Source organism: Castor canadensis, chromosome 8 (genome assembly GCF_047511655.1).
Source record: "Castor canadensis chromosome 8, mCasCan1.hap1v2, whole genome shotgun sequence".
NCBI classification, from domain to species: domain Eukaryota; kingdom Metazoa; phylum Chordata; class Mammalia; order Rodentia; family Castoridae; genus Castor; species Castor canadensis.
The window spans coordinates 103,221,013-103,245,619 of NC_133393.1; the positions used below are offsets into that span (position 1 = coordinate 103,221,013).

At 35.3% G+C, this 24,607-nt stretch overlaps 1 protein-coding gene, 1 long non-coding RNA gene and 1 other non-coding gene across 11 annotated transcripts in view; 2 read left to right on the plus strand and 1 right to left on the minus strand.

Annotated features, from left to right (window-relative positions):
- Usp15 (ubiquitin specific peptidase 15) overlaps positions 1-24,607 on the plus strand; it is a 132,392-nt gene that overhangs the window by 100,979 nt on the left and 6,806 nt on the right. For all 8 annotated transcript variants that reach the window (XM_020174968.2, XM_020174976.2, XM_020174977.2 and 5 more), the window contains 11 exons: positions 4,309-4,467; positions 4,547-4,771; positions 6,094-6,177; positions 6,269-6,363; positions 6,460-6,651; positions 8,186-8,301; positions 8,459-8,731; positions 9,125-9,195; positions 9,561-9,676; positions 10,359-10,508; positions 12,442-12,545. In XM_020174968.2, the coding sequence (XP_020030557.1) occupies positions 4,309-4,467; positions 4,547-4,771; positions 6,094-6,177; positions 6,269-6,363; positions 6,460-6,651; positions 8,186-8,301; positions 8,459-8,731; positions 9,125-9,195; positions 9,561-9,676; positions 10,359-10,508; positions 12,442-12,545 (1,585 nt within the window). The remainder of the gene's footprint in view (positions 1-4,308; positions 4,468-4,546; positions 4,772-6,093; positions 6,178-6,268; positions 6,364-6,459; positions 6,652-8,185; positions 8,302-8,458; positions 8,732-9,124; positions 9,196-9,560; positions 9,677-10,358; positions 10,509-12,441; positions 12,546-24,607) is intronic.
- Positions 20,776-24,607, minus strand: part of LOC141425786 (uncharacterized) — a 44,682-nt gene continuing 40,850 nt past the window's right edge. For both annotated transcript variants that reach the window (XR_012450888.1, XR_012450889.1), the window contains one exon: positions 20,776-23,255. This is a non-coding gene — a long non-coding RNA (uncharacterized lncRNA). The remainder of the gene's footprint in view (positions 23,256-24,607) is intronic.
- Positions 23,066-23,257, plus strand: LOC141425980 (U2 spliceosomal RNA). The gene has a single exon (XR_012451103.1). It is a non-coding gene; the product is annotated as a U2 spliceosomal RNA (small nuclear RNA).

The window sequence follows — 24,607 nt, forward strand, 5'->3', positions numbered from 1 at the left end:
ATGGTATAATTTCTATTTTCTTATATTTGCTGAGGCTTGTTTTGTGCCCTAGGCTGTGATTTATTTTGGAGAAGGGTCCGTGGACTGCTGAGAAGTATATATATTGTGTAGAAGTTGGATGAAATGTTCTATAGACATCAACTAGTTCCATTTGGTCTATGGTATGTTTTAGATTTAGGATTTCTTTATTGATTTTTTGTTTGGATGACCTATCTATTGGTGATAGTGGGGTGTGTTAAAGTCTCCCACAATCACTGTGTTGGAGTTAATATATGCTTTTTGGTCCTTCAGAGTATGTTTGATGAAATTGGGTGCAGTGACATTAGGTGCATATAGGTTGATAATTGTTATTTTCTTTTGGTCTGTGTCCCCTTTCATTAGTATGGAATGTCCTTTATCTCGTTTAATCAATGTGGGTTTGAAGTCTACTTTTCTGAGATAAGTATTGCTACTCCTGCCTGTTTTCAGGGGCCACTGGCTTGGTAAATCTTCTTGCAGCCTTTCATCCTAAGCCTATGCTTATTTCTGTCGATGAGATGGGTCTCCTTTAAGCAACATATTGTTGGCTCTTCCTTTTTAATCCAGTTTGTCAGATGGTGATATTTGATGGGGGAATTAAGTCTGTTAATATTAAGTGTTAGTATTGATAGGTATGTGGTGATTCGTGTCATTTACTTGTCTTAGTTATTTGAGGGTTTGATTGTGTGTAGCTAAATCGATGTTGCTCTCTACTTTCTTGCTTTTTCTTTTCCTGTAGTTTGATACTGCTTGCCCTTTCATGGTTATGTTGGGTTTCACTTTCTGTGTGCAGAATCCCTTGAAGCATCTTTTGTAGTGTGGCTTGGTCATCATATATTGTTTTAGTTTCTGCTTATCATGACTTTTATTGCTCCATCTATTTTAAATGATAGTTTTGCTGAGTATCCTAGGGTTGAAGTTATTTTCATTCGGTGCCCAGAAGACCTAACCCCAAGCTCTTCTTGCTTTTGATGTTTCTGTTGAGAAGTCTGCTGTGATTTTGATGGGCTTACCTTGTATGTTATTTGTTTTTTCTCTCTTACAGCCTTCAATATTCTTTCTTTAGTCTCTGTACTGGTTGTTTTAATGATAATATGCCGTTGGTAGTTCTATTTTGGTCAGGTCTGTTTGGTGTTCTGGAGGCTTCCTGCACCTGTACAGGCATGGATTTCTCTAGATTTGGGAAATTTTCTGTTATTATTTTGTTGAATATATTATGCATTCCCTTTGCTTGCACCTCTTCTCCTTCTTCAATGCCCATGATTCTCAGGTTTAGTCTTTTGATGGAGTCAGTGAGTTCTTGCATTTTCTTTTCACAGGTTTGAGTTATTGAACTAATAGTTCTTTGGTTTTTCCTTTAATTACCATTTCATCTTCAAGTTCTGAGATTCTGTCTTCTGCTTGTTCTATTCTGTTGGATTGGTCTTCCATTTTGTTTTGCATTTCTGTTTCATTCTTTTTTCTGAGGTTTTCCATATCGTGAGTTGTTTCCTCTTTAATATTGTCTGTTTTCATTCTGAGTTCATTTATCTCTTTATTAATCGTGTTTTTTGTTTCACTTTGGTGTTTATACAGTGCTTCTATAAGTTTCTTTTATTTGTTCTTGTGCTTTCTCAAATTCTCTATTTTTGTTGTCTTGGAATTTCTTGAGTGTCTCCTGTACATTTTGGTTGACCATATCCAGTATCATCTCTATAATATTGTCATTGATTACTTGCAGGATTTCTTCTTTCAGGATGTTCTTGTGGGCTTCATTGGGTTCTTTGGCATAGTTTATCTTCATTTTGTTGGATGGATCTGCATATCTGTTTTCTTCATTTCCCTCTGGTTCCTGTACTAATTTATTATTTTGGGGTAAAGTGGTTTCCCTCTTTTTTCCGTCTTCCCTTTATTGCCCTTGCTATTGTTTCTGTCTCTGTACTGTGTGTAATTCAGTATTGTCTAGCTTGTAATAATAACAATGGTGATATCTAGAATGCAAGGGTAAGAGGAGAGTGAAAGCAAAGAAGGTAAAGAAAAAGTGAAAAAAATAACCAAAACAAACACACACACACACACAAAAACCAGAGCCAAAGAAATAAACAGGGAGAAATAGTGTACTAATCAATGGTGAGCTAAACAGGCATTAGAGGGACAGAGAGAGGATAATAAAACAGAAAAAAAAGAAAAAAATCCCCAAGTTCAACTGCAATAAAGTTTCAGTCTTAATAATTTTGGTGTTAGTCCTACAGCCTCAGGTCCTGTTGTTGGTGTCTGTGATGAAGTTCTGTCATTGTCTCACCAAAGGGGGAAAAATCAAAAAAAACAAAACAAAACAAAACAAATAAATCCCAAGTTCAAATGCAGTACAGTCTCAGTTAGTTCTTCAGTATCCAATCCTAGTTCTGTCTTTGTCTCATCAAAGGACGAGAGAAACAAAAAAAAGGAGTCTTGAGTCAGCTTTATGAATGTCTATATGAGACTGCAGCTCACCTGGCACCTACTGCCAGCCAGCTGCTGCTGCAGGCTTTATTTATGCAGATCTCAGGAATGAGCTTTATACTCACCTAGCCCTGCAGGCTTTGTTTGTTTAGCGTTCTCCTGGCCGCATGCCAGTATACAGCCCTACCCGCCTGTTGCAATTGCAGTCTTTTTTTTTTATTGTTATTAGAGTTCGAGTGGGGAGGTGTCCCTGTCTGACTCTCTGGTGGAGTGCTACAGTTTAGCCGCTGTTACAAGCCTTTCCCTCTCCAAGCACACTGGGGGAGGAGCTGCCGCTGCTGCCTTCTCCAGCTGGCTTATTTATTTACAGTTCAAATGGGGAGTGCCCTCCCCCACTCTCCAGAGCTCAGGGCGCTGCACCCTCTTTGCTATGTGTCTTTTTTATTTTATTTTACTTTTAGTCAGCTGCTTGTTTATTATGCAGTTTGGTTTTTTCTCTTTTTTCCCTGGCTGGGGGTCAGTCTGTCCAGGAGGCTATGCTTATTTACCGTGTGCTACTTAGCTTACCTGGTGGTCTGCATTTCCCAAGCGGCCTAGGAGGTGGCGTGTGGCGGCACTGTAGCCCTCCTGGTTTCTCTGTTTAATGTGGAGTGGGGATTCTCTGCACAGGCTGGGGGTGTGGAGGAGTCGGGGTTTTGCCTCTTCTTGGTGGTTTTTCCTGCCAGGCATATCTCCAGTGTGTCTCCAAGATTTTACTTTTGGCAGCACGCTTTCTGCTTCTTCCATCTAGTCACCATCTTGGAAAATCCAATGCTACTGATTTTTAAGTCTCAAATGTTTCCCAGCCCCTTGTACAAAATTTTATATTTTCTCCTTCGTCTTTCTTCAAGTTGACATTTTTATATCTTATGATTATTTCAAAATGCTTTTAGATATATAATTATAGATATATATAGATATATATAGATATATATATGTAATAATACAGCAAAGATATAAACCTGTCTTTTATTGTCTGCCTGTCAGATATTTATAGGAGGAAGCAATAGGAAGACCTAGAACTAAGAATTAATGATGTTAGAAACTCATTTCACAAATAGTGAAACAACAATTAATGACAAGGAAATCTAAGTCCAGGCAGTGATTTATCCATTTATTTATACATAGGTAAATAGATAAATATAGCCTTTTGTTCTGTCTTGTTTTTTAAGAAGAGGTCTTGTTGTGTTGCCCAGGCTGGTCTGAAACTCCCAGGTTCAAGCAGTCCTCCCACTATAGCCTCCCAAGTGCTAGGGAGCCACTGCACTGGCTGTATTTTAAGGATTCCATACATTTGGTCTATTTTGTCCCAGATAAGATTCATTGAATGCTTACTGGGAATGCCAAACAAAATATATCCCTCTTTTGTGTATATAGAGTTCGTTTTTATTATTCACAATAGTTATGATCCATAAAGTTACCACAAACACTAACTTAACAAATACAGAACCATTGCTCCTAAGAAAAATAGAGTTAGATTTTAAGCACCAAAATAACTATAACATAAAGCACAAAAATGTGAAGAAAAAATATAGTGCTATATAAATCACAAAAGGCAACTTGTTTATGTATTCTGAGAGCTGAAACAAAAAGGTAGTGTCGCCTTGTTCTCCAAATGGGATTGTGCATATCAGGTGACTGAAATGTTTTGCCTCTCAGAACATATCCACAAATGAGTATAAAAGTATCAAATTTTATTTGTACCTTAAAAATAAACTTCAGTAAATAGGTGAATTCACAAATGTGGAATCCATAAATAATAAGGATCAACTGTATTCTTTTTAAGGCATTCTGTCTCTGCCTGATTCTACGGTTTTGCTTTTCTTACAGACACAGGTAGGACGTTTTGCACCTCAGTTCTCTGGATATCAGCAGCAAGACTGTCAAGAACTATTAGCTTTTCTATTAGATGGGCTACATGAGGATTTGAATAGAATTAGGAAAAAACCATATATTCAATTAAAAGATGCTGATGGAAGGCCAGATAAGGTAAATTTTTTGATGTTATCACCACCATTGTTGTAATTCTTTGATACGTCTTCGTAATTTGTATCTGTTTTCCTTGTAGGTGGTTGCTGAAGAAGCTTGGGAAAATCATTTAAAAAGAAATGATTCTATCATAGTAGATATATTTCATGGCCTTTTCAAATCAACTTTAGTTTGTCCTGAATGTGCTAAGATTTCAGTAACATTTGATCCTTTTTGTTATTTGACACTTCCATTGCCCATGAAAAAAGAACGTACCTTGGAAGTTTATTTAGTTAGAATGGACCCACTTACTAAACCTATGCAGGTAAGTAATGGTTATTTTCTTTGCACTTGTTATTTTTATGTAAAAACTAGTGTTGAGTCTTTATCATAAAAAATTAATGCTGAATTCTCCACCACAATTCATCAATAATGTTTCTTTAAGAGATTTTTATCAGTTAAATACTTTGGAAATTAGTAAAACTTTTTAAAATCTTGAAAAATTAAAGGATGTTATAGAAACAATTTCTCATTAAAGAAAACAAATGTTATTTTGTTTTACAGTGTTGGTGTGAATATTAGCTTACAAAAATCACTAATATTGAACATTTTTGTGTGTAATTATAATTTTTTCTAGTTGCTTTTGGAAATAAAAGCTACATTTTAATTCAAAATGTGATAATAGTATATTCAAATACATTAAATGTTCAGGCATTTTAAGAAGATAGAAGAAAAATGAAAATTTAGTTTAAAAACACTTGGCTCAATAATGTTCTAATCTTTAATACTTTAAGTATCAGATATTCCATATTCTATGCAGAGTTCCTATGGTAGACGCTTATGTCAGCTGCCTGATTCCATTGCCTAATGTTATAATTGGACTATTTTACATTGTAGGAGCAAAACACTGTATTTTGTCCATTTTTTATTAATCATTTCTTTGATAATTGACATCTCCCACTGAAAGCAGCTCCTTCCTCTTCTACCTTCTGTTCCCCTAAATTCTGCTAATAGCATTTACCAAACTTTATTTTGATCTGTGGTTTACTTTTATCTTTTTTCCCTTAAACTATGAGTTCTTTAAGACATAGAACCTAAAAAAATCTTTGTATTTCCAATGCTGTGACTTATAAATATTAATGCAAGAGAAATGTCCAGAATTATATTCACTCAAATATTAATTGAGGCAAGACACCATTAGTAGAAAGATTGCATCTGAGGCTGGCCCCAGGCAAAAATACAATACCTTATCTGAAAGTAACAAAAGCAAAAGGGCTTGGGCTTGCCTAGCAAGCAAGAGACTGAGAGTTCAAAGCCCAAAGCCTAGTACCAACCTACTGAGTATAAAGCTTTGTTCACTAACAAGGTAGATATGGTTCCTACTTTAGATGATTGTTTTCTATAAATCCTTAGCTTAGGGTTCCAGCCAGGAAGTTGACTACACTTGAATGCAAGTGTAGACCTTTGAATTGAGGCTAGGAGAAATCATCTGTCCATGTGGACATTGTTACCCAGGATGACAGCAAGGAGGAAGACAAACATTGAACTGAATGCCAATTGAATATGAGGAACCAACTATACTTGCTCTCATTTAGTGTATGTTTTTCCCAAGGAAATAAGTTCATTATAATTTTTTTTGTTTTTTAGTACAAAGTGGTTGTCCCCAAAATTGGAAATATATTAGATCTTTGTACAGCATTGTCTACTTTGTCGGGAGTACCTTCAGATAAGGTATGATGTTTCTACAGTTGAAATACATAAGTTGATGTTTAGTTTCTTAGTTGTTGTAAAACCATCTTAATAGAAATTTTTTTCCTTTTAGATGATAGTTACTGATATATACAATCATAGATTTCACAGAATATTCGCCATGGATGAAAATCTTAGTAGTATTATGGAACGGGATGATATTTATGTGTAAGTATAAAAATTATTGTGAAAAATATTACTTGTGAGAAAAATCAAAGGAAATAACAAAATGTTGAGAGTTGATACTCAGTTTTGTCCTTGTAGATTTGAAATTAACATCAATAGGACAGAAGATACAGAACATGTGATTATTCCTGTTTGCCTAAGAGAAAAATTTAGACACTCAAGTTATACTCACCATACTGGTTCTTCACTTTTTGGTCAGCCTTTTCTTATGGCTGTACCACGAAACAATACCGAAGATAAGCTCTACAATCTCCTGCTTTTGAGAATGTGGTAAGTGCTGGACAACTCCGTATCAACAAAATAAATATGGAAATAAAATATAAAAGTTAATAAAAGTAAACATTGCAGGTACTACCAGAATGTAATTAAATAAGTCTGTGTTTTCTCAACTTTGTTTACAGGTGACAATGTTAAAAATCAGATTACAGTCTAATCCATATTTTTTTGTTGTTTTGTTTTTGGTGGTACTGGAGTTTGTACTCAAGGCCTCATACTTGCTTAGGCAGGTGCTTTATCATGCCCCCAGCCCTAATCCACTTTGGTAATTATGTAAAATAATTGAGGTAATTTCAAACTCAGGAAACATGAAATCTTTTTTGTTTTGTTTAGTTTTGTTTTTATAGTACTGGGGTTTGAACTCAGGGTCTTTACCTTGAGCCACTCTACCAGCCCAATTTTTTGTGATAGGGCTTTTCAAGATAAGGTCTCTTGAACTATTTGCTCAGGCTGGCTTCAAACTATAATCCTACTGATCTGTGTCTCCTGAGCAGCTAGGATTACAGACATGAGCCACCAGCACCTGGCAATGAAATCTTAACTGTACACCAACAGTTTAAAGTTGAAAGGAAATAGGAATTTATAACCCTAATGTATGTATAAACTCTGAAATGTTAAAAATGTTAAGTGTTCTTTTTCTTTATATACACTATTAATTCAAGAACTCATACTAATAGTCTTATTTAAAGGATAAACTTTAATGACTTGATAGCCCACTTTTTGCCTTCCTGAAAACCTTGACTTTAATTACAAGGTAATCACAAATTCCATTTAACCTCCTTTTGTAACCCTTTATAGCTGACATATTTAGTAGTATTTTTTATATACCTAGTTATTATAGTTTCATTACCCATGCATAAAGACATGATAGTGCTGAGCACAGTGGCTCACCTCTGTAATTTCAGCTACTCAGGAGGATCTCAGTTTGAGGCCAGTGTAGGCAAAAAGTTAGCAAGACCCCATCTCATTAAAAAGCTGGGCATGATGGTATTTGCCTGTCATCCCAGATAAATGGAAGGCCTAAGTAGGAGGTTCACAGTGCAGGCCAGCCAGGCAAAAAACACAAGACTCTACCTGAAAAATAATTACAGCAAAAATGACAACAGGCCATGACTGAAGTAGTAGAGCACCTGCGTAGTAAGCATGAGGCCCTGAGTTCAAATCCCACTACTGCCAAAAAATAAATTAAATCATGTTGTAAAAATATGTGTTACTAACAATAATGATCTCTTTATATAATACTTTTTTAAGTTGAGACAGTATTTGCCACACATTTTAGCATATAAAATAAAGAAGTAAAACCATAGAAGTAACTTAATTAATTCTCTTTATAAAGATAACCAAAATACAAATTACTAGTCATTTGAATTATGGTACTGTATCTTGAGTCTAAATTTTATTTTCCAATCTGCTAAAATGACCACTCTTTGCATTAAAAAAAGTTTTAATTTATTAATAGAATAAAAAGTTTTTAAATGTTGAAGTCTTTGTATAACTGAACTTAATTTGATATATGATTTTATTTAAGCCGGTATGTCAAAATATCTACTGATACTGAAGAAACTGAAGGATCCCTACATTGCTGTAAGGACCAAAATATTAATGGGAATGGCCCAAACGGGATACATGAAGAAGGCTCACCAAGTAAGACTTTCCTGTTAAACTGTAAAAATTCCTCACTTGGATTATTAAAGTTAATACAGAGCTTAAGAAATGAAAAAATACCTACAAACCTAGAAAAGTCATTTAAAATTTTAATAGTGGATGTATTTAAAGATCTCTAATATGTTAATTAAATTAGGTGAAATGGAAACAGATGAACCAGATGATGAATCCAGCCAGGATCAAGAACTTCCCTCAGAGAATGAAAACAGTCAGTCTGAAGATTCAGTAGGAGGAGATAATGATTCTGAAAATGGATTATGTACTGAAGAAACTTGCAAAGGTCAACTCACAGGACACAAAAAGCGATTGTTTACATTCCAGTTCAATAACTTAGGCAATACTGATATCAATTACATCAAAGATGACATCAGGCATATAAGATTTGATGATAGGCAACTTAGGCTAGATGGTAAGTATTTGTGAAAAATAGCTTGAACATTAAACTTAAGCAGAGTAGGTTTTGGGTTTTGGGGGCTAAAAACCATGAAGTTCAGCCTTGTCTTTAAAAATGCCATTTACTTATCTAAGAGTTTAAATAAAAGGCCTTAATATATTAGTAGACTAAATCATGTCAATGTTTATTAAAGTGAGGTTGAATTTATAGTTATTTTCTGTATTTTTTTTTTTCTCTTAAGTCCCATATTGTTTCAATGGCTTGGAAACAGCTGTTTGCCCTAATCACCTAGTGCAAGTAGAAAGCTTGTCGTTTTTTTCTGGTGTATTGCCGTACCTTAAAGTACATTGACTTTTAATACTAAAAGGCATATTATATTTTAATGAAAAAATGTGCTTTCCACTTTAGAAAGATCTTTTCTTGCTTTGGATTGGGATCCTGATTTGAAAAAAAGATATTTTGATGAAAATGCTGCTGAGGTAAGTCATCAGTTCACTATTTCTTTAGCTTTTCTTGATTTGCTTGCTTTTGATTACTAGTGTTATTCAGACTCTTTTTGTTAAACTCTTTTGCTTCTACTAAATGTTTATTTTGTCAGTAAAAAGATTTGTTCATGAACCATTTTATTTTTTAAGATAGAGAGTTGGTTTTGAAAATGGTTTCTACTTAACATGTTTTAGTCATCAGTATAGGTTTATTCAGGAGTTAAGAGGTGTGATATAAAAATAAGCTTTATGATTCTTCTGAAAAAGTTCAGGAGTTTTCATTATTCATAGTAAGATGGTGTCACTAAAATGAGTTTTGTTTCATTTGTTCTCTTAACTCAAGAAATACTTCTTTTTAGGATTTTGAAAAACATGAAAGCGTGGAATATAAACCTCCTAAAAAGCCCTTCGTGAAGTTAAAAGATTGCATTGAGCTTTTTACAACAAAAGAAAAACTAGGTGCTGAAGATCCCTGGTAAGAGACAAAGTTAATTAATTGTTTCTAGTTTTTTTCTTTTAAGGATTTATTCTGAGGTATGTGCTATATCTAGTTGAAAAATGAATACCAAATTATCTTGGATATTTTCAGTAATAAGCATTTCTGTAATAAGTTACAGTCCATTTAGAGGTATATGAATATCTTTAAAAGTATTATTACAGTGTTAAGCTTTAGTATCATTACTATATTTTCCCTTATAGCCATTTTAATATTAATAATTACTTTTAAGCTGAGTGTTTTTAGTGTGCAGCCATTTTGAGGGAAGCTTTTTAGGAAAACTATGGTAAAGTATTTTGTGGTGTCATTTCATTAGAGCCTAGAAGTTTTGAGATTTTTTAATACCTATATCTCAGCACACATTTGTGATATATCCATGTCCTTTTTATTATGCTAAAGTATAAATAATCTAGCCCTCATCACTTTTCTTTGAATATTTATTTATAGATCAATTTATAATGGTTAAACTTATTTGAAAATGTTTTTAAGATAAAAATAAAAAGAATTGCTTTCAGCCTGGCACATATAGGCATACAATGATTACTCCCTGAACAAATGTAGATCTGTCTAAACATTTTTTTCTTCTGTTACTTCATTAAGGGGGATTGTTAATTTGTTTGACCTCTGTCAAGCTTTAAATATATATTTTTTTTCTTCTTAGGTATTGTCCAAATTGTAAAGAACATCAGCAAGCCACAAAGAAATTGGATTTATGGTCCCTGCCTCCAGTACTTGTGGTACATCTCAAGCGATTTTCTTACAGTCGATATATGAGAGACAAGTTAGATACTTTAGTTGGTTTTCCTATCAAGTAAGTTTAAATTGCACTTTATAAACATTTGTCATTCTGATTTTTTTTCAAACTTATAGATGCTATTAGTAAACATCAGGTACCATTGGATCTAATTTCAGTTTTGAGCTTATCTTTTGAGTAGTTCTAACAATTTGTAAGGATTTGCATCTCACAGTTTTTATCCTTTCTTAGAGATTTTCCAAAGATCAAAGAGGAAATATACTTTAAAAAAAGAAAAAAAAAAAAAGATGCAGTGTAACTCACTCGGGGTTACATGATGAGTTTGTACTTGAGTTAGTGGTTCTATTTTTCTGAGTAGAATTATTTCATTATTACTCATCAAGTATTCCTAAATATCTTAGTCTTTCCCAAAATGACTAAAAAAAATATGAAAGCAGACTATAATGAATTGCTTAGAAGGAAGACATAGTAGTAAAATAAACCAGCCCTGTTTGCATTATCCTTTAAGTTTTCTAACTGCATGGTATGATGATATCTTTGTACTGTATTTTTGTTTGTTTCTAGCTTTCACCAAACAAAACTTAGGTTCAGAAGGACAAAATACATGACTGTATTATTATTCATTTAGTTATTCAACAGGAACGTTTTCATCATACAATATTTTACAAGAACTTGATTCTATCCCATTTTATAAAAGAGAGCATGTGGCCATATTTCATATTTTATGATATTTGTGAACCAATATTTAACTTGAAACAAGTAGACAAATGCTAAAGGCAGGTTTGTCTACAAAGATGATTGAAGAATGTAGATTATATAAAATTGAAAATACTTGTTGGATTGTCCATTCTAATTGGTATTTATAAGTTTTAAATTGAACGTGTTTGACAGTTATTGAGCAGAAACAGTATCATAGCTGGGTGTGTGGTGCACTTTTAGAACCCCAACACTTGAGACACTGAGGCAGTAGGATCACAAGGTGGAGGCAAGACCTTGTTACAAAAAAGGGGGGCGTGGGAGAGAAAATGCTGATAGTCTCTTTAACAAAATTTTGAACCAGAAAGTTTTCAAGAATATAGAATTTTGAGAATGTCAGTGCAAGAAACCTACTCTACTTGAGGAATATTTGAAATTTAGAATCATTGCTTTTTAATGATGCAACTATAAGAACAATGACCAGAAATAATGATAAGGTATTTACAAGATGGCTATGTTCCAGGTTCATGCACAACAGATTATAAACAATCAAAGGATGTTGCCCATTTCTGGTATACAGGTCATCAAAACTAGGAAAATGTAAAATAAAAATACTTATGTATAGAACGTATATGTTATAGAAATATATTCTTATATTAAATTTATTATTTATATATATAAATTATTTAAATAAGGGTTTAGCTTTTTCTTTGGTGTCCAGTGGATTTTGAACTCAGGGCTTCACACTTGCAAAGCAGACTCTTTACCACTTGAGCCACACCTCCAGTCCGTTCTGCTATTCTCTTTGCTCAGGCTGGCCTTGAATCATGACCATACTAGTCTTGGCCTTCCCAAGTAGCTAGAATTGCAGAATAAACCACGAGCACCCAGATTATATTTAACTCTTAAAAATTCCTACAAAGGTTATTTTTGCTATCTTTATTTTTCCTTCCATAAATCATTCCTAAAAATAACTTAAAAATAAAAAAGGATCCATTGGATCTGGATAATAAATGTTATTAACTGATTTTCCTGGTATACTGAGAGTTAAATGTATTAACATGAAAACATTATTCTTAATATCATCCACTGGAACATTTTAAAATTCTCAACCCCTAAGCAAATTATCTCTGTAGATATCTACATATATATACATACACATACATATATACATACACACACGAGAGTCAAGCAACACCAGCAGAAGGGAATATAATTTATAGCATTTAAGAGAAAAAGAATTATTTGCATTTAGGGAAAGCATAAAACTAACTTGATTTCTTTTTTTAAACAGTGACTTGGATATGTCAGAATTCCTCATTAATCCAAATGCAGGTCCTTGCCGCTATAATTTGATTGCTGTTTCCAACCATTATGGAGGAATGGGAGGAGGACATTGTAAGTTGATAGTTTGCCTTTTAACCCAAATCATGATGTTTAACTAACTCTAGTGTTTTTTTTTTTCCTTACAATATTTATTACTTTTTAAGGTAAAAATACAGGTGTATTTTTCACTATAATAGTTGTTCAGTATTGATTTATGAATGAATCAGCTTTGGAACCTAATTTTTTTTACATCAGGTATAAAGAGACTTTGAGTTAGTCATAGCTCCTTCTCTTCCCTTTCTAACATATTTGATGCATGCGCTCTTATAAACTATGCATATTTATTCACTTACATAATTGGTGCTGTGCTATAGATTTCAATAGCTGTTTTTTCTCTTGATGCTGCAGATTGATCCATGTTACTTTGTGTCTGTTTAATTCATTGCTTCTCACCACTCATGGTTTATATCTACTGTATTTTATCTCTGCACTCACCTTATGATAGATAATCAAATTGCCTTTCACTTTCTTTTATATATATATATTATATGTATATATCTTTTTTTATTGTTTATTCATATGTGTATACATTATTTGGGGCACCTCTCCCCTGTGCCAACCACCTGCTCCTACCCCAAACCCCTCGCATCCAGGCTGAACATATTATGCTCTCTTCTCCAGTTTTTTTAAAGAGAAAACATAAGAGATAGTAAGAAAGACCTAGCATTTTTTGCTAGCGTGAGATAAAGATAGCTATACAGAGAGATTCCTAGCACTGCTTCCATGCACATGAGTATTACAACCCACGTTGGTTCATCTCTACCAGAGCTCTTCACTACTTCCCAGTCACCTTCCCATAGTGACCTCTGTCAGTTTAAGATTAACTTATTTGCACCTCTACAGTGGATACATCAAACACTTTCAAGCTTTAGGTTTCCTTCTCTTTCCCTATTCCTCCTGTATGCATTCTCCCCCTAGCATGTGACCCATATCCAATAATATTACTGCATTTTTTTTAGGTCTATAATCCACATCTGAAGGAGAACATATGATTTTTGGCCTTCTGAGCCTGGTTAATTTCGCTTAAGACGATATTCTCCAGTTTTCATCCATCTTCTTTGTGGCTGAGTAAAATTCCATTGTGTATAAATACATTTTCTTAATCCATTCATCCGTAGTGGGGTATCATGGCTGTTTCCATAACTTGGCTGTTATGAATAGTGCTACAATAAACATGGGTATGCAGTTGCCTTTGGAATAACCTGAGTAACATTCCTTTGGATATATCCCTAGGATAGTATTGCTGGATCATATGGCAGGTCTATGTTTAGTTTTTAAGAAGCTTCCATATTGCTTTCCAAAGTGGTTGTACCAGTTTACATTCCCACCAGCAGTGTATGAGGGTTCCTTTTTCCCCTCATCCTTGCCAACATTTGTTGGTGGTGTCTTTGAGAATAGCTGTTCTAACAGGAGTGAGGTAGAGTCTTAGTGTGGTTTTGATTTGCATTTCCTTTATGGCCAGGGATGGTGAGAATTTTTTCATGTGTTTTTTGGCCATTTGGATTTCTTCCTTTGAAAAAGTTCTGTTTAGTTCAGTTGCCCACTTCTTTATTCGTTCATTGATTTTGCGGGAGTTTAGGTTTTTGAGCTCCCTGTATATTCTTGTTATCAGTCCTTTGATGTATAACCAGCAAATATTTTCTCCCATTCTGTAGGTGGTCTCTTCAGTTTAGAGACTATTTCTTTTGTGTGCAGAAGCTTTTTAATTTCATGTAGTTCCATTTGTCTATCCTTTCTCTTAGTTTCTGGGCTACTGGAGTTCTATTGAGGAAGTCCTTGCCTAGACCTATTGCTTCCAGAGTATTCCCTGCTCTTACCTGTACTAACTTCAGAGTTTCAGGTCTGATACTAAGGTCCTTGATCGACTTTGAGTTGATCCTAGTACAGGGTGATAGGCACAGATCTGGTTTCAGTTTTCTGCAGGCAGATAACCACTTTTCCCAGCATTTGCTGAAGAGGCTTATTCTCTATTGTATGTTTTTGGCAACTTTGTCAAAAATAAGGTGGGCAGAGTTGTATGGATTCATATCTGGGTCTTCTGTACTGTTCCACTGGTCTTCATGTCTGTTTTTGTGCCAGTACCATGCTATTTTTATTGCTATAGCTCTGTAATATCGTTGAAGGTCAGGTATTGTGATAACTCCAGCATTGCTCTTTTTGCTGAGTATTGCTTTGGTTATTCGTGGTCTCCTGTGTTTCCAAATAAACTTTAGGGTAGATTTTTCAATCTCTGTGTGAATGTCATTGGGATCTTGATGGGAATTGCACTGAACATGTAGATTGCTTTTGGTAGTATAGCTGTTTTTACTATGTTGATTCTACCAATCCATGAGCATGGGAGATCTCTCTACCTTCTGTAGTCTTCCTCAACCTCTTTCTTCAGAGGTTTGTAGTTCTCCTTATAGAGGTCATTCACATCTTTTGTTAAGTTTACTCCTAAGTATTTGATTTTTTTTTTTGAGGCTATTGTAAATGAAAGTATTTCCATATATTTCTCAATTTGTTCATTGTTGATATATAGAAAAGCTAATGATTTTTGTAAGTTGATTTTGTATCCTGCCACCTTGCTGAAGCTGTTTATGGTGTCTAGGAATTTTGTTCTAGAGTTTTTGGTCTTTGATGTATAGGATCATTTTGTCTGCAAATAGGGACATTTTGACAGTTTCTTTACCTATTTGTATTCCTATTATTACTTGCCTTATTGTTCTGGCTAGTAATTACAGGACTACGTTGAATTGGAGTGGGGAGAGTGGGCACCCTTGTCTCGTTCCTGATTTTAGGGGAAGTGGTTTTAGTTTTCTCCACTAAGTATGATGTTGGCAATAGGTTTGTCACATATAGCCTTTATAATGTTGAGGTACATTCCTTCTATTCCTAGTTTTCTTAAAGCTTTTATCATGAAGTGGTGTTGAATCTTATCAAAGGCTTTTTCTGCATCTATTGAGATGATCAAGTGGTTTTTGTCTTTGCTTCTATTAATGTGCTGTATTACATTTATTGATTTGCATATGTTGAACCACCCCTGCATCCCTGGGATGAAGCTGACTTGGTCATGGTGAATGATCTTTCTGATATGTTGTTGGATTCAGTTTGCCATTATTTTATTGAGGATTTTTGCCTTGATATTCACCAAGGAGATGGGCCTGTAGTTCTCCTTTTTGGATGTGTCTTTGTTTGATTTGGGGATGAGGGTAATACTGGCCTCACAGAATGAGTTAGGCAATGTTCCTTCTCTTTCTCTTCCATGGATAAGTTTAAGGAGAGTTGGTATTAGCTCTTCTTTAAACGTCTGATAGAATTCAGCAGAGAATCCATCAGGTCCTGGACTTTTCTTTTTTGGGAAACTCTTTATTGCTGCTTCAGTTTCATTTCATGTTATAGATCTGTTTAGGTGGTTAATATCCTCTTGGTTCAGTTTTGGATACTCATAATTATTTAGAAATTTGTCCATTTCTTCAAGATTTTCCAATTTACTAGAATATAGGTTCTCAAAGTAGTCTCTGATGATTCCCTGGATTTCCTTGGTGTTTGTTGTTATCTCCCCTTTTGCATTTCTAATTTTACTAATTTGGGTGTTTTCCCTCCTCATTTTAGTCAGATTTGCCATGGGTTTGTCTATCTTGCTTATTTTTTCAAAGAGCCACCTTTTCGTTTCATTGATTCTTTGTATGGGTTTTTTTGTTGTTTTTTTTTTTTTTTTTGGTCTCTGTTTCATTAATTTTGGCCCTTATTTTTATTATTTCTCTCCTGTTTGATTTCGGTTTTGCTTGTTTTTGTTTCTCTAGGAATTTGAGATGTAGCATTAGGTCATTTATCTGAGATCTTTCTTTCCTTTTAATATATGCACTCATAGATATAAACTTTCCTCTTAGGACTGTTTTTGCTGTTTGCCATAGGTTCTGGCAAGTTATGTTTTCATTTTCATTAACTTCCAGGAACCTTTTAATTTCCTCTTTTATTTCATCTATGACCCACTGATCATTGAGCAATGTATTATTCAGCTTCCAGCCATTTGCATATTTTCTGCTGTTTTTTTGGTTGTTGAGTTTGTGATCAGATAGAATGCACAGGATTATTTCTGTTTTCTTATATTTGCTGAGGCTTGCTTTGTGCCCTAGATATGATCAATTTTGGAGAAAGTTCCATGGGCTGCTGAGAAGAATGTATATTGTGCAGAAGTTGGATGAAATATTCTGTAGACATTAGCTAGGTCCATTTGATCTGTAGTATGATTTAGTTCTAAAATTTCTATATTGATTTTTTGTTTGGATGACCTGTCTGTTGGTGATGGGGGGTATTAAAAGTCTCCCACTACCACTGTGTTGGAGTCTATATATGCTTTTAGGTCTTTCTGAGTATGTTTGATGAAATTGGGTGCATGGACGTTGGGTGCATATAGGTAGATAATTGTTATTTCTTTTCGATGTATTTCCCCTTTTATTAGTATGTGGTGTCCTTCTCTATCTCATTTGATCAATGTAAGTTTGAAGTCTGCTTTGTCCGAGATAAGTATTGCTACTCCTGTCTGTTTTTGGGGGCCATTGGTTTGGTAAATCTTCTTCCAGCCTTTCACCCTAAGCCAGTGCTTGTTTCTGTCAATGAGATGGGTCTCCTATAAAACAACAGATTGTTGGATCTTCCTTTCTAATTCAGTTTGTCACATGGTGTCTTTTGATAGGGAAGTTGAGTCTGTTGACATTCAGTGTTAATATTGACAGGAATGTGGTGATTCCTACCATTTAGTTGTTTTTGTTATTTAAGGGCTTGATTGTGTGCAGCTGAATCAGTGCTACTCTCTGATCCCTTGTCTTTTTTTGTCTGTGGTTTGATACTACCTGTGCTCTCGTAGTTTTGTTTGGTTTCATCTTCTGTGTACAGAATTCCTTGGAGAATCTTTTGTAGTGGTGGCTTGGTGGTCATATGCTGTTTTAGTTTCTGCTTATTTTGGAAGATTTTTATTCCTCCATCTATTTTGAATGATAGTTTTACTGAGTAGACTATCCTAGGGTTAAAGTTATTTTCATTCAGTGCCAAAAATACCTCACTCCATTCCCTTCTTGCTTTTAAAGTTTCCATTGAGAAATCTGTGATTTTGATGGGTTTACCTTTATATGTTATTTGTTTTTTCCCTCTTACAAACTCCAGTATTCTTTCTGTATTCTCTGTGCCTGTTGTTTTAATGATATTATACTGTGAGGAGGATCTATTTTGGTCAAGTCTGTTTGATGTCCTGGAGGCTTCCTGTACTGGAATGGGCAAAACTTTCTTGAGATTTGGGAAATTTTCTGTTATTATTTTATTGAATATATTATGAATCTCTTTTGCTGGACCTCTTCTCCTTTTCCATACTCATGATTCTCAGGTTTGGTCTTTTGATGGAGTCGGTGAGTTCTTACATATTCTTTCACAGCTCCTGAGTTGTTTGAGTAACATTTCTTCAGTTTTTTCTTTAATTTCTGTTTTATCTTTGAATTCTGAGATTCTGTCTTCCACTTGTTCTAGTTCTGCTGGAGGGCCTTCCACTGTGTTTTGTGTTCTTCTGTGATAGTTTTTTCTGAGGTTTTCCATATCTTGGGTCACTTTCTCTTTAATATTTTTTATTTTCATCTTTAATTCATTTATCTCTGTATTTATAGTGTTCTCTGTTTCACTTTCATGTTTATTTAGGGCACCTCTGAGTTCATTTATTTGTTTCTGTGTCTCCTCATGTTCTTTGTTTTTGGTTTCTTGAAATTTCTTGGGTGCATCTTGTACATTTTGGTTAACCACATTTAAATCTTCTCCATCAAATTCTCAGTGATTTCTTGCAAGATTTCTTCTTTGGGGTGTTTTGTGGGCATCACTGGGTTCCTTAGAGTCATTTATCATTGTTTTCTTAGGGTCAGAAACTGGGTATCCGTTTTCTTCATTTCCCTCTGAATCCTGTATTAAATTATTTTTTTGAGGAGAGTGGTTTTCCATCCCTACTTCTTCCCATCACTCCACTTGGTACTGTGCAACTATGTTTTTGATAGGCTAGTTGGTGGTTTTAGTCGCCTGTTTTCTTTCCTTTGATTTAATTTTTGTGTTGTGACTGTCTTGGTTGTTAGCTAAGTTGGTGTGCTATTTTTGTCCCTGGCCTGGAGGAGTGATTTAGCAATAACAGATTCACAGGTTAATGCCCAATCAGTTGTTTATATATTATATAGAAGATCCATTGGTGGTAATATCTATAAACAGAGGGAGTTAGGGAGTTAACATTTGTTAGGCTAGCTATAGAAATTTGGGAAATTGGTTATGGTGGCACTAAAAGGGGAGGCGGGAAGTGAGGTGGGTGAGTGGGGGAAGAAGTGTGGGGGCTGCTGGGTTTTGTGGCCCTTGTGTGCATTTGGTTGCTTGTTACAGGGATTGCAGGGGACTGTGGTTATTTAAAGTTGGTACAGTAGGCTGGTCAGCAGGTGGTGTGTAGGAGGGAGGGGTGACAGGTTTGGGGAGAATGGGAGGGGAAGGTGAGGGCAGGGTGGGGAGAGTTGATGAGAAGGGGCAGAAAGAGTAGTTGGGTAGGAGAGCAATGGATTTTAGCACAGGAGAAGAGGGAGAGTGTAGGGGGTGAGATTAGGGATGAGAAGATATTGATGGTAAAGTTGATAGTACAGAAAGAAAATAGGAATAAAAATTAAAAACCCATAACAGTATAACAAACAACAGCAACAACAACAAGAAAAACCCACCAGGTTCAAGAACAATAGAATTTCAGTCTTAATTTAAGTTCTGAAATTACTCCTCCAGCATCCAGTCCTGGTATTGGCATCTAAGGCAATCAGAAGCTCTGATGTGGTCTCACCAGGTAATTGGCTTGTGAATAGTGTTTTGTTCTTCTGTCCACCAGTTTAATTGAAATTGTGAGGTGAGGTAGGTTTGCCAGATCACGCAGGGTGGTCAGAGCTATTGTTTTCCCCACCTGATAGCTATGTTATCTTTCAGCTGCAGCTATTTAGTCAGCTCCTCCCCCAGCGAGGTGGGGCAGTTCAATTTTGAATGCTGCCTTGTGGTTGGGGAGATCAGCTCTGCTATGCACTACCTGCCCTGCTTTGGAGGTGACTTATTGCTGTTTGTTCGCTAAGAGTTCAGCGTTGGGAGTTTAGTTCTTTGTCCTGCCCCCTTTCTCTGGGGCAGGTTCATTGTGCCACTTGCCTCCTCTGCTGTCTGTGTTTTATTACAGTTCGCTGTTTTTCAGTTTTGCTGGGCAGTTTGGTTTTGGATGCCACCCTCTGGCTCAGGAGATCATCTCTGTGATCCACTCCCTGCCCTGCTTTGGGGAATGGCTTATTGCCAGCCTGCTCTCAGTCTTTGTTGCCTTTCCTGTGTTTATTTACTGAGAGTTCTGTGCTGAGTTCAGCTCCTTGCTCCGCCCCCTTTCTCTAGTTGCAGGTCAGTGTTCCCCCTGTCCCCTCCACTGTCCTTGTTTGATTATAGTTCACTGTTTGTTTTTCAGTTTTGTTGAGGGGGAATCAGTCTGCCCAGGGGCTGCGCTGGTTTATGTTCGTGGGGTGGGTAGGGGATTCCCATATGGTGCGTGGTGCTCACCTGTTTGTTCTGTCAATTGATGGACAGGCAGGTTTGGAGCTGGAGGTAGTAGTGAGAAATAGCGCCAAATTTTCTCAATGTAGTATGGCATGGGGAGGTTTTCCATGAGCTAGGCATTCAGAACATCGAAAGTTTGATTCTGGTTGATGCTTTATTTCTGCTTCATGGAGGAAGAAGAAAAGGAAAGGAAAAAAAATCACCATGGGGAGGATGGTTTCTCTGGGGCTGGACCCACCTTGCTGGCTGTGTCATGTGATGCAGCTGTTAGGTGCAATTAAAGGCTGATTTGAGGGTCAGTCTTTTAATTTTTTCCTGCACCTAATGTGATGGCAGTTATTATTTTGGCTAGAAGCAGTCAGAATTACCCCATGTGGCTCAACGTCTGAGGGAGGTTTTTGGAGTCACAGAGCTTAGGGTATTTCTGCTTCAATACCCTAGTTGCCATCTTGGATTCCCTGCCTTTCACTTTCTACCACCACAAAAGTGATAAACGTCATTGTTTATGATCTGCTATATAAGAATTTCTTTGAGCTATGCACCTAAAAGTGAGACTTCTTGATTTCAGTATTAAAGTACTACGAGATTGCTGTCCATGTTGACTGTAACAGTTGCAGAAAACATTACAGACAGTATGATTGACTAGTGAGAATAAGACTCAAACCCAGGTGGTTGGAGGAAAGGAAGGTTTATTTCACTAGCGGGCCAGCACCTGGATATCTCCAAAATGGCACAGGCCCCAAGCTCAGGACGGCTGAGGTTTTTATACTAAGAAAAGCAGCAGCAAGCAAGCAGGGAGTACAGAAGCAGACTATATATCATGTCAGCACAGCTGTGGACAAAGGCCATCTGCAGTTTCTGGTGGGATCGCTGGATGCAGGGGCTCTGGCTAGGGGAAGGGCTTTACTCGTCTTTGATCCTTTCTCCCTGCTTTGATATTTCTTTGGGTTTCCTTATCATAACAACACTCTCTACTTGATAGATTTTTAATTCCTAGGCTATATCCTACTTATCTTTTTGTAGTTTGGGGTACACAACTGAATTTCATTAACTAATTAGAATTTTTACAATTTTTTCATAAGGGACATGGTCTTGTAATTTTTTCATATTGTTATTTCACTTTGAAATAACTTTACAGTCTTAAAAATGTGTTGAGATGCTCTATTCTTTTTCTGACTCCTGAATTAACTAGTATACAATATAGGAATTTACTCTTCCAGAAAATCTACTGGAATTCACCTGTCAAACTGTCTGGACTTTACAACTATAAATTTTTCTATTTGTGTTATGATTATTGTTTTGTTGAATCTTCTTTTCCTTTTGTACATATTTTGGCATTTTCTATTTTTCTAAAAATGTTTCCATTTCATCAAGAGTTTCCAAGTTATTTGAGAGTGGTTGTTTATAATACTCAGGCTATATTTTTGTCCTTTTCAGTCACCCCTGAGGTCTATCTTATTAATGTTTTAAAGAATTTAATTTTTATTTTATTAATTTTTGTTAACTATATGTATTCTGTCTTACTGATTTCATCTTTACCTTCTTTCCCTTTATTACACTTTTCTTCCTGTTAACTTTGGGCTTACTAGTTTGCTCTTTTTTTCTGACTTCTTGGGTTGAATGCTTAGCTTTTTGCTTCCCATTGTTGTCCCTATATTGTTATAATTTAAGCTTTAAATTTCCCATGAAGTACTGCTTTAGCTCTGGCTCATGAATTTTGGAATTATTGTCATTATCTTTCAGTACTGTATATTTTTTAATTTCCATTAGGATTTCCTAATTAGCCCAGGTTATTTAATCATATACTTAGTTTTCAAATTTATGGATTTGGATTTGGACTTTTATAAAACACTTGGAAATATTATCTATATAACATTAATCTTCAGGATTCTGAAGCTTCTAAGGCAGCCTGATATATGGTCTGTTTCTTAAATTTTCATGTTTCAGTATATTCATATATGGAGTTCTATATATCTCTACTAGTTTAAGCTTATCATTTGTATAGACATCATTACTACTTCTGGTTATCTTTTATGTATACTTCATTCCTGAGAGTAATTTGTCCAAACTCCTTCTTTTTAAATTATTTTTTGTCTACTTCTCCCAGTAGTTTACTAGTTTTTGATTTTCATCATTAGCTTTATTTATGTTTATAAAGGATAGATCTTTTTGTTATTCCTTTTACCAATATTTGACACTCCTTTTTTGTCTTTGTCATGAATATTACAAGTGTTACTCTATCTTTCTTTTGATAGCATTATTTAATTGGCAAACTCTGTGTTCCTTTAGTTGTATTTGTCTCTTATATACATTACATTATTGTTAGAGTTTGTCTTTCTGTCAGTCTAAAAATATTTTTCTTTTGCTTTGTAGTTGTGATATCTATCCTATAGTGATCTTGAATTCAGACAAACACACACACAATGGGCTTTACCCTACACAGAATTTACTTTAACTTTAAGAAAGGATAGGATGAGAAACAACACAGTAGGCATAGTAACTCTTTTACAGAGATCCTGGGTAGTTGGAAGAGGAGAAGATGAATGACATGCTCAAAGGAAGCTGCTCAACCCATCCTGTTTTCAAGTCCTCACCAGGACTGATTTTTTTTTAGCCAGAATACCTAGGTACAGCCATCCTAGTTGTCAAGTATTTCGTTAGCTCAACAGGACTTTTAAACAGCACTATGTATGCCTCAGATTAAACTTTCTGAGTATTGCTGATTTCTGGACAAAGAACCAAGCAATGATTGTCCCTTCATGAAATTTAAAAGGTTTTTTTAACCTGACTTTTCATTACTACCTTCATCCACAATTTTTTTCTTTGACCCTCATTTCTCTACTTCTATGGACTTTCTCCATAGAAGAAATGGTTGGGAGAGGGAATCAATAACAGGGAGAATATGAAACATTTCTTTCACATAGTAAGTGACTATATGGTTGACTAACAACTAAGAGTTAAGCCATTGTATTGCTTTTTTGACCTTTTGACTCAGATCAAGTGTAGTATCTATTCTTAGTAGTTTATTATATGATATGTCCTCTATCTGAGGACAGCATATTGAGTGGATTTTTGGAGCAGGAAAATGGAATAGGAGCTTGCTCTGCCCACTCCACACATCAGCCTGGTATTACAGTACCTCCAGGAACGGCCTCACCCCTAAAAAAAAAAAAGGAAAAAAAATAAAGTTTAAGTGATTATGTTCTTTTGGTTGGTTGACAGATTAACTGTTTTTTCTTTTAAATTACTTTCTGACAAGAAGTGGACCTTCACCAAAAGACTTTTTTTTTTTTTTTTAAACTGAGGGCCTCATGTTTGCTAGGCAGGCACTCTACCTTCCCCGTTAGCATGACCTGTTTTTCATATTATTGCTATATTTGCATTAAGTTTTTCGTCCACATATGCATCTTTTGGTCTTCTGAATCTGGCTAACTTCACTTAGGATGATGTTCTCTAGCTCCATCCACTATACCTGCAAACGACAAAATTTCATTCTTTGTGGCTGAATATATTTCCGTTGTATATATATGCCACATTTTCTTAATCCACTCATCAGTAGTGGGGCATCTTGGCTGTTTCCATAGCTTAGCTATTGTGAATAGTGCTGCAGTAAACATGACTGTGCAGGTGCTTTTATTGTAACCTGACTTAACATTCCTTCGAGTGTATCCTAAGGAGTGGAATTGCTGTATCATATGGCAGTTCTATTTTTAGTTTTTTGACTAGCCTCCCTACTGTTTTCCATAGTGGTTGTACTAATTTACATTCCCACCAGCAGTATGCGGGTTCCTTTTCCCCCACATTCTCACCAACACTTGTTATAGTTTGTGTTCTTGATGGTAGACATTCTTACAGGAGTGAGATAGAATCTTAACATGGTTTTGATTTGCATTTCCTTTATGGCCTTTCTTCATGTGTTTTTTGGCCATTTGGATGAAGTGTCACTCTTTAGAAACTGTGACTGCAGATAATAATTTTGGGATTATCTGCAATGTTTTCTCAGTTATTGGGTAGTTTATACAAAGCATTAGATGAAAAAAGAGCATTTTTTAAAACTTGATAAGTAGATCTTTCTAAATTGTATAGATTAATCACTTTTTACCTTTTTCTTGCTCTGTGCTTGTGTTAAAAACTGAAATTTTTGTGTAAAAAAAATTTCAAATTAATAAGTACAGTTGTCAGAAAAGAGAATGTCATGGGAAATTGAAATAATAGTTGAAATCACGTATTTGAGAGTCAGAGACAGACTTGGATTTAAATCCTAACTGTGCTACATAACAGCTACACTAGGTTGAACAAATTAACCTTCTTTTATAGTTTTAATTACCCATCTAATGTAGGAATAACAATAGTGTTCATACCTTCCTTAGGGACTAATAATGTGTAAAGTGTGTAGTAGTGACCCGGTATATAGTAATCACCACATAAATGTTAATTACCACTTATCCATTAGTGCTGTTATTCTATGACTTTAAAAATAATAAACATGTTCTGGTTTTCTCTAGAATGAA